Source organism: Phaseolus vulgaris, chromosome 1, assembly GCF_051622355.1.
Source record: "Phaseolus vulgaris cultivar YP4 chromosome 1, ASM5162235v1, whole genome shotgun sequence".
Taxonomy (NCBI): domain Eukaryota; kingdom Viridiplantae; phylum Streptophyta; class Magnoliopsida; order Fabales; family Fabaceae; genus Phaseolus; species Phaseolus vulgaris.
Window position 1 is genome coordinate 34795707 of NC_143498.1, and position 14659 is coordinate 34810365.

At 34.3% G+C, this 14659-nt stretch overlaps 1 protein-coding gene across 5 annotated transcripts; it reads right to left on the minus strand.

Moving 5' to 3' along the window:
- Positions 1-434: 434 nt before the first annotated feature.
- On the minus strand, positions 435-10481 carry LOC137813925 (ankyrin repeat family protein / regulator of chromosome condensation (RCC1) family protein). Of its 5 annotated transcripts, none has more exons than XM_068616411.2 (12): positions 10084-10481; positions 9496-9639; positions 8364-9022; positions 7534-7711; positions 7211-7439; positions 6652-6791; positions 6101-6390; positions 5369-5581; positions 4784-5272; positions 2593-3249; positions 1436-1975; positions 435-1250 (listed from the first exon to the last, which is right to left on the minus strand). In XM_068616411.2, exons 3-12 carry the CDS (start codon positions 8637-8639, stop codon positions 1023-1025), a joined length of 3240 nt encoding a protein of 1079 aa, XP_068472512.1. In that variant the 5' UTR covers positions 8640-9022; positions 9496-9639; positions 10084-10481; the 3' UTR covers positions 435-1022. The 5 variants fall into 5 exon arrangements, with proteins under 5 accessions (XP_068472512.1, XP_068472513.1, XP_068472514.1 ...); XM_068616412.2 differs by having other exon boundaries at positions 10079-10319; XM_068616413.2 differs by having other exon boundaries at positions 10089-10308.
- Positions 10482-14659: the final 4178 nt, after the last annotated feature.

A 14659-nucleotide genomic window follows, 5' to 3' on the forward strand; every position in this document is an offset into this window, starting at 1 on the left:
CTTTCTTAATTTTAGTGAAAAAATGTCCTTTTTCCCTATATTTTCAATTTTTCAAGAACATAATTATTATTATCTTCCTTGTATATTCTTATGCATCTTCAAATGAATTTATTTAAAGAAAGAAAATCTATTTATTTTTCCTGCCAAACAATGTATATATATAAAGAAAAGGAACAGGGAGCAAACTGTTAAGAAATCTATCAGATTCAGAGAACACTCATTCAAATCACGTACTTTGAAACTTTCAACAATAATACCAAACATGCAACAGCTATTCTTTTTCAACCACTATCTTTTCTTGTTACCAAAAGTCTATTTTGCTTAACCAAATCCAGGGAAAAGGACATGAAGTTTTATTTAAAATAATAAATGAACTTGACTTGCAAAGCTAAAAGGCTGAGAATAGCCTCTGATGTTGCTAGCATACAGAAAGCTTACAAAAAACCAACTTGAACAATTATTATGACTTCAAAGTCCAAATATTTCTTTACTAGATGGAACAACATTAATGCAGTAGAGAAGGGTCACAACTCACTGGATAAATATAATATAGTGTGAAATTAAGGGTTGAAGATTGATGGAATAACCCTGATATGGGGCCATACACTGCCCTTATTCGGAAAGAAGTGCCCTCTTATTCTGACATTCTTGAGCCTTGAACCAACTTGAGTCAGGAAAACAGTAACCATGTCTGCCCTTGGCATCTGGTTCAGGATCATTATTGACCACTCTCTAAGTTGAGACGGTTAAAAATGAGTACATAAAAAAAATCTTGGGTCATATACAGAGCTAGTTGGGAAAACATAGAGAAATGGGAAAGACCCACGATGCTAAAAAACTAAAGCTACAATTTTGATTTGAAAAGAAAGGATGTACACTGAAACTATCTATACAGATTAATTTAGTCATTGTACTAAAAGGGAAAGTGAAAAGAGGATAAGAAAAAATGGTAATGCTCAAGGTAGAGAAGAACAGGAAAGAGCCCCTTCTTGCTACTTTATTAGATACATTATTGGATAGCATCAAGATTGCTTCCTGACAATCTTGACACTGCTATAGAAGCGTTTCAGATCTTTAATAGCCTTTTCCTCAATTTGAATAGAACGAATTGAGGATGGTGTTTCTACCTCAGGCTTAAACCAGCGACTAACTCCAGTTGTTTCCGACGGCGAGCCGCCTTGACCGGTAGCAATGGAAAACCCGGCTGTTCTAGTCTTTGGACTGTGTGAAAGGCTTTGTTGTTTCTTTCCCTGTATGTAAAACAACATCCATGGTTGAACAAAAGTATACACTAGAAGTAGAATAATGCCAAAAATGCAATCAAAAACAAAAATAGGCCAAAATGCACAATGAGCTAATGATTCAAAGCAGGCATTACACATTTACAACAGTGTGATGAGAATAAGAACATGAAAGGAAGAGTTAAATCCCAAACCTGTTGCATTTGGATGTCCCTTAAGGATGGCCGAGAAGGATGGGGAGGGGTTCCTGAAGCAGCCCAAGGAGGGGTACTTATTTCTCCATCAGATACCTGGGAACTACGAGTTGTGGTAACAGGTATTGGGCTGGAAAGAAGAAATGAACTCAACTTTATTTTAACCCCACTGCCAAAATCAGAAAGATCTTCCACCTTATCTTTGCTCCCGGCTGGCTTGTTTATCTTTATTTTGCCTTGTTCATCCTGGATTTCGCGAAGAGAAGCAGAACCCTTCATGAACTTGGCCCCACCCCATGCAGGACCCTCATTTTTTGGTGCTGGGGGAGGAGGAGGAGCTACCTCTTTAGGGGCTTCATCAAGAGCACCACTCAGAAACATAGAAAGACCACCCTTCTTGCTCTTCTTCTTTGAAGCTTTTGGTGAAGGACCCTTGGCTTTCAGCAACTCTAAAGCATCATTCTTCTGCACTACAAAAGCTATATCTTTTGCACCTTGGTCTACTGTGATTTCTTCACATACAGCATCATCCTCTTCCACCTATATAAAATAAAATATAGAATTTTAAGCATTACAAGGAACTGTGCAACTAATTCTAGTTCATAACAGGAAGTAAAAGACAAGAACTTCTTTGAGAAATATTCTGCAAAATATAACAGCATTCGTTTTTAAGATGTTGAAGGTGTTCCTTCAATGAACAATCTCTTCAAACAGGAGTTTCTTGAAAGGTATAACTGGTTAATTAAGACAATAACTTCTATTTAAGTATATCTTAAACAACTAAAAATCTGAAATTGCATATACCCTATTCTAAAATGAAAGTTGTACAAGCCTCAAACCTGATTGTTTTACTAATGAACTACCCAAGCCAGGTACGTCAACAGATTAAAGACTATATGGAGCACTCCGAATTAACAGTGTTCAGAGTTCATATTGCATATCTAACCCAGAGATGTTCATCAAGACAAATACTCTTAAAAAAAGGTCCAATCTAAAACTACAAGTGATCAGTCTATAATTGATTTCATCTAGTACAAGTTACTTCTCTATGCTGAAAACCTTTGAGCACAAAAAATTATAAGCAAGAAAATTAATTAAATGGAAATATAATTTCAACCAATGTTTTCAAATAGTATGATAGCACATTGGAAACCAACCTTTGAATCAGAAACCCCCATGATGTCAATGTCCAACAGGTCCTCCGAGTTGGGAATGGCTTCACTTTTAGAGTAAACAGATTCTATTTCTGTCTGACCTATGTTTGATTTGCCACTCTTTCTCCTTTGTTTCTTTGATAGTTTACCCTTCTTACTGCCCTTTCCTTCTGGTAACATAGAAGACAATTCTTTATTTTGTGACGTCTCAACAGGAACACCTAGCTCTGCAAGTGAGCTTTCAAGTGCTGACTTAGATTGAAGCTTTGCAATCTGCTGGTCATCAAGAAGATGTCCATTAGACAGCTTATCTTCGAGCATCTCAATCTGCTGCAACTTCTTCCTTATAGCTCGGACTACTTTTGAGATTTCTTTATCAGAATCATCCTGGGGCTGTAGAAAAGAATCTACTCTTTGGACTTTTTCCATTTTCAAGGGCTTGTCACGAGTCCTTTGAAACTCTATCTCACTATCATCCTCTTCACTGTTAATGATGGCAGGGAAAGTAGCAGTTGGAGTAGGAAGCCGCCGGTGACTCCATGGCTCAGATGACCTCTGGTCTAGCAACCTCTCGAGGTTAGCCAGAACATCTAGTGATGCACTTGCTATGGTATGTGATGAAACTGTAAATATGTAATCAAGGTTGCGCATGACAATCTCCTGTAACCAGTAAATAATAACAGCTTTAGAACACTTACGATGTAGGAGATATATATGCAGCTATATATATCAGCAAAAAAACAATTAAAGTACAGGGCTAATTACATGGTGATATAATTATACAATGTGTGCAATGCTAGAAGATACCACCCAACATTAACGCCAAATATCTCATAAAGTATACCAGTACAAAAACACTTGCAAAATATGGAGTACAATAAAACACTATCTCTCAAATATTAGCTAATAAATTTAGTAAAGAAAAAAATATTTCTAGTAAACAAAGCATAAGAGACAAAAAACAATGAAAACATGTGACAGTGGAGGTTCAAATCAAATAAAGCAAAGCATAATTCTTCCTACATTTGTCATTTCACTTTCGTCTACCAAATGTGCATGTGATAATTTCAGATGCAAAATACACCATAACATTTTCCCTATTTCTATGATTTAGTGATTCACTTAAAAATGAAGTCACAGTAGTTATCTTTTTTTTGTCCAATTTCAAAAATAATACTTATTCACGAATACTTTGCAAACAATAATATTTAATTACAGTGAATGAAACAAACAATAACCAAATCTAACCAACATAAATAATGCAACTTTGTAGCAAATGAAGAACGGTAGTAGCCATAATTTCATGAGAAGTATTTTTCGTACCATCTCTAGACAATATTTCTGGATTTTTGTGAATGTAGTTTTTTATATTTTTTTATTGATATTTTTTTCAGACAAGTTGGACTCTTTGCCACTTCAGACATATTCATTCATATAAAACTTTCAAAAAAAAATTTGCATTACCATTTACTATGCACTAAAAAATAAACTATGTCCACCAGAGCTATTATGATAAAGAGAAATATTATTAACCGGCAAAGGTTGTACCTAAATATGAATATGTTCTAGAAATTAATGGTCCCAAACCCGAGATAGTACACCTATCCACTTTTTTTTTTAAATTAAAGAAATTAATTATTAATTATATCTCAATAAAAAAATAATTTCATATCAAGTTCTCATAATACTTGACAGAAGTTTGACTATAAAACAATATTGTGATGTACAAAACAACAATTATGTGAATGTGGATAGAAGGAAATCTACTTTTTTACCAAACAGGAGGCCGCAGATCTTGTTTCTGTTGCTTAATTAAGAGAAAGCTTAATGAGAAATAATAAGTACTCTCTTTCAATTTAAGTTTATATTTTTACAGTCTCTGTTTATTAATTGTCTGCTAAATTTATGCAGTGACTTTTGAAGTCATTAATTATTTTCAACTAATCAAATTCAGTTCATGTTACTTTCTTTAAATGCAAGCTTGTTCAAGTTGATATCTTTAAGATGACAAATGTCAGCATTTTATTCATGGTCTTAACTGTTGTGTGTATGTGTGCATCCGCATGTTGGATGCAATGTATTTGAAAACTTTAAGCAATAAATTATATAACGAATAGAGAAGCAAGAACAAAGACAATTTATTTGAAACATTATATACATTGCTAATACTTTGTGCAGTAGACAAGACCAGTACCTCGCAATATTTCTTCAAATCATCTGCTCCAAGAGAATCAGCAATCTCAAGCAGTTGTACTGCATTCCGTGGCTCCACTAAACACTCTGCAGCTACTTTTTCACAGAGGCTTTTTAAGCTGGGGGTAGATCTCTGCCTGCTAGTGTCATTTTGTACACTAGATATCATTTTACTGGAATCTATATCCTCAAATAAAATGTCTTCATTTAACTCTTCCATATCATCCCTGCTATTCAATGTGGTCTGAGAATTCTCAATCATGTTGGGAGGGTAGACAGGTTGATAGAGTGAAGCCACAATTAGTAAATGTGTTTCACCAACTGAAGCTGATGTAGCCTTCTTTACACCATGCAACCGAGTTGCAACAAGGGGCTTATCCTTACCTTTCTTCCCATCCCACATGTAAACATCACCTGTAGCTGTAACAGCGGCAGTCCAGTACTTTCCAGCTGATATGTTAACCATATTTCTTCCACACATAGCATATAACTGTTAAAATTAAACAAGAGGGGAAGTGTTTTTAGTCAACTTGTTTGTCTCAGGGAAATGAACACAACTGAAGAGAAAAGTTTAGAGAATTGGAACCTGTTGGCATCTAAGATCAGGATCAGAGGAGACCCAATAAAATAATGCGCCATCATCTGTAAGGGCCATGCTGTGTACCATTCCAGCAGCTATAGAAACCACATTAAGCCGTTCTTTGCGGTGAAATTTTAAAGGAGTGCTTCCACTTTTCTTCAAGTTCCTACTAACTACTACACGTTTTGGAGTAACAAGTCGATGACCCCAGGTAAATACCTTCAAAAAATGGAAAATTAGAACTTAAAAGATGTAGAAAGTACTGTTATCTCCCCAAAAAAAAATGACAACACCTATATATAACAGTTTTTTATAAAATTAACAAGGAAAACTCTAATGTTTCATATCCATGTTATATGAAAAACACAAGTTGTTGAACTTCAGTATAATTTTGGTATAGAACAAAAATAAACTAATAAAAGCAGGTCTTATCCCTCCCTGTAAAATGTGTATACACCAACACTGTATATGCAGGAACCACAGGAAGAAAATAATTAAAATTGCAGTTACCTTTATAATTTCAAGCGTTCTAATTAACTTTTGTGGCTTCTTCTGTTTATAGGTCGTATTTTAGGCCAAATCTATGTAAAGTGTTTGGTGTCTTACTTGCAAGACACGAGTCCTAAGGTCCTAAGGGAGCCTATAACTGTACCTCAAATATGAAGATGGTAGCTAGAGTTTCTTACAATTAAAAATCTTGAAATTTTAACAAAATGACAATAGTCCGAAATTAGTTACCTCTCCATCAGATCCTAATACAATTGTGTGATATTTTGCAGCAGAAACTCTGGCCAAAGTCTTTCCCTTCAAGGATTCAACCACATGTGGGGTGTAATTAGATGCTGAGTTTGAGGTGCCATAACCAAGCTGACCCTCCCTGTTACAACCCCAAGTAAAGACTTCACCTAAATCAGAAACTACAGCCGTGTGTTTATTTGCTGCAGCAACAGCAACAATTTTTGACCTCAAAGAAGATACTCTACGAGGTGTGGGTTGTGTATCAACAGAAGGGTACCCAAGCTGTCCCTCTACACAACAATGAAACAAGAAAACACATGTCAATTATGTCTTTCTCATATTTCACACTGCAGAACAAAGAATAAAGAAAGACTAATTCTTTCTCAGTTACACAGTGTTGATTTGTAGAAAATCACAAGTACACTTTATAAAACAAAAGGAGGGATGAGGGGAAAAGACCATTTTGATGCAGTCCAGTAAAGTAGTTTACTTTACACAGTAACAACACACAAGACTTAACTTATATAAGCATGAATATCATCAAGTTTTACCTCTATTGGATCCCCAAGTGAACACTTCCCCGCCCTGAGTAGCAATAACCGTATGATGCTTAGCTGCAGCAATTGCCATCACTCTACGGGAACCCAGACCAGAAGTCACTTGGCGGGGAGTGATGACAGCAGCTTGACCACTGCAATGAGTATAACAATATAAACTCTGATTGAAAATTGTCCAAAAGCATGAACAGAACAATGACATACCCCCTCTCCATCCCTCATCCATAAAAGGTTCAAAAAAGCATGTAACTATTTGCAAAAACAATAGCTAGCAGTAAAACTGGAATAAGTTCCCATTTACTTCTGCTGTGAAATTTCTAATATAACAAGTTAGCAAAATGAAAACAAGGCAGCCTTTTAGTAATAATCAATAAAAACTGGGGAAAAAAGTGAACACAACTTTTTTCAAATCAAATGGCCCTCAAAGAACTCAACATTATTAAGGAACTTACTCAACCAACTTCTTTTTATTCAATGTTCATAATCAATAAATAGTGACCAATACACACAAAAAGCATGTTCGTCTAGATTCACACTAAAACAAACCACATACCTGTGTATATCAAAATCAGGATGCCCTAGACGGCCACCCCTTCCAAATCCCCAAGTATACACTTCTCCACGAGCAGTGAGCGCCACACTATGGAACTTCCCTGCAGAAATGAGCTTTATGAATGAACCACCAAGTGAATCAACTTTGCATGGTAACTTCTGAATATGCGCATTTCCAGTTCCAAGCTGATAATTTGCACCACTGCCCCAGCTAAAGACCTCAGTTGCCACTAAATAAAGATACAATAAAATCAGACTGTCATCCTATATGATCACTTTAATGGTGACAACAATCTAAAGCAGTCAAAAAACAACAATCTATACCTGAACTTTGTTCATTTCCAAGAGCCTGAAATACAGAGCCAGATAAGAGATCTACAGGTATTCGAGATTTAGAGTCCTCCAATGTAATAGAGGCACCATGCTGAAGAAGGATGCTTGCTGCAGCAAGATGACCAAAATGCAGAGCCCTGTGAAGGCTACTCCATCCTGATTCTCCATCCTAAAAACAACACAAGTTTTTTAATTAATGGATTCAGAGAGATAAAGCCATAGTTAAGGGAAGGAACATCAGCAATTCATTCCAATCCTAAGCAGCCACTCTCCACTCATTGGGATAAGTAAAACTGAGATGGTTTATCCTTATACAGTATACGTTGTGGATTACACACCATAAAATAATAAAGAACCTCAATTACAAGAAAGCAATCTCAGAAGGACATTTCATTTCCTTACAAGTTAGGTTTCTTTCAGTCCCTAAGTTTTGCAGCTCAAAAAATCAATTAGACATCCATCACAATAATGCCATACAATACAAGTTAAACATTAGAAAACTCTAAATAGAACTACCTTCGTAGGAAAATTTAAAGTCATGTTAAATTATATAGACATTTTTACATTTTCTGAATTCAATTAAGAGATCATTTTAGTAGTTTAACAATCAACTAACCACCATTCACTTTTTGATGTGCAGGGGTGATTCTATAACAGAGAATTACCAACACAAGGTATAACAGAGAAACAATTGCACTGTATGGTCTTGACTCTTTAGAACAAAATATGAAGGAAGTAGCAGAATCAATGTTATAAAAAGGGTAAGCAAATAGATGCCAAACTTGATAACTAGAAAATGCTGAAAAGAGAAATTATCTTACCCGGGCATCAGGATCTGCACCAGCTGCAAGAAGCCTCCTTACAATGGGAATATGGTTTCTCCAACTTGCAATATGAAGAGGAGTCAACCCAAAGGTGTTCCTCAGATTAATATTTCCCCCACTCTTCTTCAATGATGCCAAGGCCAACTCTACATCATTTAGAGATCCTTCTCGCACAACAAGCCACAAATCCTTCTGGGATCCAACACATAATATTTTGCGGCCTGTTATATGCAAATTCTGCTTTTGTATTTGAAGGGAAAGGGCTACTTCCATCACTACCAAATGTGATTAGTTATCTTTGACAATATTATATCATAGATCAGAAAGATGACTCCAACGGCTCAGCACTTATATTCCGCTCATCCACCACCTGATATGTCAAGAGCTGGATTCTCGAAAACTACTTCATCTCCAGAATACACTGGAACATCCAACAAAAATAGTCCTGAACCCAGTCCACCAGTCGATTTTCACAAATCCATGGTAATGTAAAATAGTAACCAAAATATCAGCTAGAGATATCCAATTATAAGATGAATTGGCTCTTTTTAATCTATCACTAACATCAACATCATTGCAGCCACCGTCTTTACTGTACTCTCAGCTAGCAGCAACCATTGATAAAGCCCAGTATGGTTCACATGCTACACGGAAATCTGCCATAAATAGAAACACTAATAATGTAATTCGTCTATTGGCAAGACAAACGCTACAGGAAAACACTAATTTTTTAGGAAAAAAGACATAAGCATGCACAAGCAAGTAAAGTCCCTTGGAACAGACAAGTAAAGTCTCAGTATACAAGCAGCTAAGAACAAACAAAAGACATATTGAACAACTAAATTGATCCTTTGAAGGAAAAAAAAAAGCATAGAGCAAAATGTACTATAAACGTAACTTCACAACAAAATTACATCAACACAACAAAATAAAAATTGAAACCATTTTTCTACAAATACAAAATCCACTGGCCCAGTAATTCACAAAATTAAAAACCATCATCCTGATTATTATAATTCAAACACAAATCATGAGACAATGATGCAACCCCCTTATAAACCTAACTTCTTTGGAAAAACGCTACACACATACTTGTAAAACTGTAGATCTCTCTTCTAACTGCATATACCTGTGGAACCTGACTTGTGGGGTTCCCATTTTCTATAAGTCTTCGTGTGATGCACCTAGGCTCCTTTCACGACTCTTTTTCTCTGCGATCTTCTTTTTCTTACTGCATTTCTCCCTTTCTGTTCTCGGTGTTCTTATTTCTTCCCTGTCAAAAACAAGTAAGAATGAAAAACCAAATGCCATGAATCTTCATTCAAGATAAGCTTCACAATTGATCCGTGCACTCAGAACCCAATTCATCACTCTCCCACCCAACCACCATTTCCATAGTCTATATTAGTCCCAAACACTGAATCAGGAAATGACAACAACCTCAAAAGAAACACCATCAAGCAGCACATCTCGAAAATCATAACAAGAGCAAAATCCAACCTTTCAACAGAAATCACAGGCCCAAAATTATCTCAACAGCAATGTAACACCAACCCACACAAAACATTTCGCTGGATCGTCCCACCATACCCAGAAAATCATTTTACACAAAAAAAAAATGAAAAATTGAAGAAACCCAGATGGCGAAAAATCAAGTAAAGTGATACCAGAATCAGAAGTGAAGAAAAATGGTAAAAGAATGGAAAGGTTACCTTACCTTACCCGATGACGTGGAGAGAAACAAACCCAGAACTCAGCAAGGAATAATTAAAGAGAAGTACGTCACAATAGTTAAGCTGAAAGAACTATAAATGGTGATGATTTTCGTTTCCAAAGAGTATCGAAACCCAGAATATACCCTCTCTCTCTCACACACACACACACAAAAACCGTGAGACCAAAAAAATGGCATAATAAAAATAAACTATTTTTCTTTCGTTACAAAATTTGTATGAAGAGAGAGAAGACATTGAGAAAGGGAGAAGAAGCGGTCCCATCCATGACGGGTAAATTGGGAATTTCAGAGGGCCTTTGTTTGGACAAAAACACCCCTGACTTGCGAGACTTTGATTCCAACGACGACGTCTGGTCTGGGGACTAGGTTGTTGTGGCTTCTCCAAACACTCAATTTTTTTTCCGCAAAACAAGTGTTTCAAAATCACACGTGGCAGATTTCTTATCTGACGCGTGGTTAGAAAACCTGAGCTGTAGGACCAAACAAGAAAAAAAAATTATTTTTTATTTTTCATACACATAGACATGCATGCTTTGATTATACCAATTTAAATTAAACATATATTCGCCAGAGTTGATTTCAAAATAAATTATCATATAATAAAATAGTATATGATTTTATAGTAATTAATTTTAAAATCATTTATAATTAATTGAAAATTTAAAAATTATACAAATTAATTATTGTATTAGCCGAAAATATTTTAGACAAAGTGTTTTGTGTGATTTCTGAAGTGATGAGCTTTTATATGCTTTTAGAGTATGTTTTAGACAAATTATTTGTATTAATTTACAAATATTAATATAAATTATAATATTATTATATGTTTGCATCGTTCAAATACCTCAACACAATAAAAGTAAAAAATTCAACCTATTTTCTATTTTAATTTTTAATTGAAAAAAGATACGCACAGTCAGCTTGAGATAATAACATGTCGTGTCTTACCAGCTTTACCCTCCCTAATCAAAATGTATAATAGTTTTACAAAAATAATTTAATATAAATGATTAATTAACATTACCCTTAAATAAATATTGAAAAATATCTGTTAGGGAAAAATCTATTTATGGTATTAAATTATAGAACAGTTAAATATTATTTTTAGCATTTAGTTCTTATTTTACTATTTCAGTTTACTGGAGCATTAGTTAACACATAACATCATAGCAAAAATTATTAATAAACAATTTATAATTCAATAGGTTGGTGTATTAGTTAAGCGAAATGTACTTATAACAAAAATCATAGTTAAAATTGCTAACGAATTAGTCTCTGTTAAAGAAAAATTGTGATAAAATAAAAAAAGATTAACTAATGTTTTAAATATATTTATTATCAATTTCCTTAAATAAATGGAAAGAATATTCTGAAGTAGATTCTAAAAATGCAGAGGAGATGTTTCTGTTTTAAAATATATTTAATGTATTCAATCTTTTAGGAATATTTAGAATTTATAATATCGTGATCTGTAATACATATTGTAAGAATATATGTTGACTAGAAAAGGGATAAATTGGCAGTAATTAAAATTTTTAAGAGAGAATTTTTTTAATAGAACTTCCTGTCTTTCTTTAGACAAATTGGTTCATAAATTTGAATTCAATAATCCAAAGAATACTTAAAGAACTTCAAAAATAATATTGATTATGATATAAAGTATTTAAAGAATAAAAAATGAAAAAAAAAAGTTAAGAAAAGAAGATCTTACAAATTATTTATACTTGTTAAAGAAGTTAAGATGTAAAGAAATCACTTAACATTCTTATCTAATGATTCTATTTAAGATAGCTCACCTCAAACATAAAATCCTTTAAAGTTCATGCACAAAATTTTACATTTGATTTTTTTACACAAGTTTATTAAAGTTGAAGCACAAAAATTTACATTTGATTCTTTTACACAAGTTTATCAACAAAATTGTATTAACTCTTTTCTTAAAAAGTTACAGTTAAATAAAAGTTTTTCCTAGTTTAATTTCATAAAGACATTTTTCCGTTTTAATCACACAAAGACATTTTTCCGTTTTAATCACACGTAAATCTTGAAGATTTTAAGAATGTTTGTGTACCGACCAGGCAGTCGGGAGTAATGACGTGGCAGCAAGCGATAATATAGGCGTGTTGAGCGGAACACCTGGCTGACAGAAGGGCAGGAAGTCGGGGAGCTCGCGTAGTCGCCAATCATTAAGTTGGCGTGCTCCGATCTCTAGCATATCTAAACTGGCGGTCACCAGGTTTGTGTCGTAATCGCCAGATGCGAACCCAGGCGACCAAGTGATCAGAGATCGCCGAGAAGAGGACATCGCCGAAAGATCAGGAAAGCTTGTTCAAGGCTTTCAAAGGGCACAAGTGCGAAGGATGAAGTTATCAGATGATCATTCCCTAGCTAGCCAGAGGTTGAGGCCAGGGAACAGCTTACCAGGACATGCACGGTGAAGCAAGTGAAGCAGATCATGATGGCGGCCGGCGAGACCACAGGGAAGGTGTGCATGGTGACACCCCGTACTCGCCACACAGAAGAGATCGCGCTCCAAGGCAGCTATACACGAGTTGCTCCTCACCTGAGTAACTTAGTCGAACAGCCTGAAGAGTAAGAAGTGACGCTCAAGCAGAGGACGTTCCAGATGGTGACACGTGTACAGCTGGATGCGAGCCACGTGTCCAGAGGTGTAACCGTCAGGAGAGAGAAAGTGCACAGGTATATAAGGGATTCTAACGAACTTCTGAGGTACGCGCGTTTAGAACACTTCTTTACGCTTGTGAGAACTTGAGTACGCTGAGAGAGAACATTGCACGGTTCCTGGAGTTCTTAGTTTTTCTCTTAGTATTTTGGTGGTTCAGTCACTGACTTGAGCGTCGGAGCGCGATCGACCGCAGCGGCACCACTTTGTCTTTTGCAGGTTCTTGAGGAGAATCGAGGTGCGAAGGACGGAAGCAAGCGTGGTGCAAAGTCGATCACAGAGGAAGATACCTTTGACGTGGCAAGGCTCTTGCTCTCTGGTCAACCGGCAGGATCAGTTTGAAATATTTTGTAATCTCTTATTATTTTCAAAAGGCACTCTTCTTCTTTCACAATGAGATTGAACAACAAAATGATAAAAATTGTGTAATTTAGTATTGAAAATTCAAAAAATAACAAATGCATAAAAAATTACATAAATGGGTAAGTCACCATTAGTGAGTACAATCTCAAACACTACAAGAAAATCATGAAATAGAAACCAATTTTTAGACACCAAAATAATTAGTTACAATAAAAACTAAAATAGAGACCATTTTAGAAACTAAAAAAAAAATTGGTTTCTAAATTAGTTTCTATTATTTTCTATTATTGTTAAATAGTTTCTAAATTGGTATCTATTTTAGTTTCTAAAATGGTCTCTAATTGGTTTCTAAATTTGGTAGCAAAAATCTTGGTTGCTAATTAGATACCAATTTAGAAACTATTTAACAATAATAGAAAATAATAGAAACTAATTTAGAAATCAAATTTCTTTTTAGTTTCTAAAATGGTCTCTAATTTAGTTACTATTGCAACTAATTATTTTGGTTTCTACAAATTAGTTTCTATTTCATGATTTTCTTGTAGTGAAATATTCAAAACAACAAAAGATGTATAGTGTGAGTACAAATTTCAGTTTAAAACAGATATTGTCAACAAAAAATACGACTTTTATGTAAAATTTGAATAAAAGTAGTCATCATTCATACGACTTTAATTAAGCTCACTAATTTGCCTAAATTATTTTTAATAGAAGTCGCAAACTTCAGTTCAAATAAAATACAAAGAATTTGTACTTAGGGTTGGCAACTTTAGTGTATTTTATTTGAACGGGAGTTGTCATCCTAGTTGACAACTTTAGTTGAAATATTTTTTTTCCTCTACAAAATAAAAATATGCATATAATAATTTAGAAATTAATTTAAAATTACATGAACTAAACAATGTTGTGTAGAATTCCATTTATAGTATATAATTTCAAATTTTCAATTTTATTTTATTTAAAAAATCATAAATAAAGTTGAAGAATTAAAACTATTTTTATCTTTCTAATTCTTTTGTTTAGTTTTCATGTGGAAGGTTAAACTCTTATGGGTTGATTTCACAATTAATTTTGAGGTTATGTGGACTAAAGTTTTATTCTTCAATATTTGTAATAAGTTACGCCAAATGGTGTAGTCTTTTTTAGTTCTAATTTCTATTATTGGAATTATTTTTGAATGCATGTTAATGACTCAATTTTGTTCTTTAATTACAATTCTTGTTCAATTTATGAGCAATATCTATCTTTTTAATTTAAGAGGTAAAAGATAAAATCTTACAAATAGACGCATGGAGATGAATAAAGTACTCAATGAATTAGTGGACGCATGTTTCATTAATTAGATTCTATTGAATTGATTGACTTTGGTCAATTCAATCTTATTTGGAGATTGAATGAATAATATATATGTCCACTGATCAAGGATTCACTGCCAGATGAACTTGAGACTCGACCTTTTTTTATCTTCTTACTTTTATCTTTTAATTTTTTGTTCAAACAACCACATAACCA

What these genes read in the sequence shown, in the direction of transcription:
- LOC137813925 (XM_068616411.2), bottom strand. Translation starts at nt 8,639, where the DNA reads ATGGAAGTAGCCCTTTCCCTTCAAATACAAAAGCAGAATTTGCATATA. An exon ending in GTGCAGATCCTGATGCCCGG is followed by an intron (nt 7,712 to 8,363) that starts GTAAGATAATTT and finishes TGTTGTTTTTAG; the next exon opens with GATGGAGAATCAGGATGGAG. An exon ending in GGGACATCCAAATGCAACAG is followed by an intron (nt 1,251 to 1,435) that starts GTTTGGGATTTA and finishes TTTTACATACAG; the next exon opens with GGAAAGAAACAACAAAGCCT.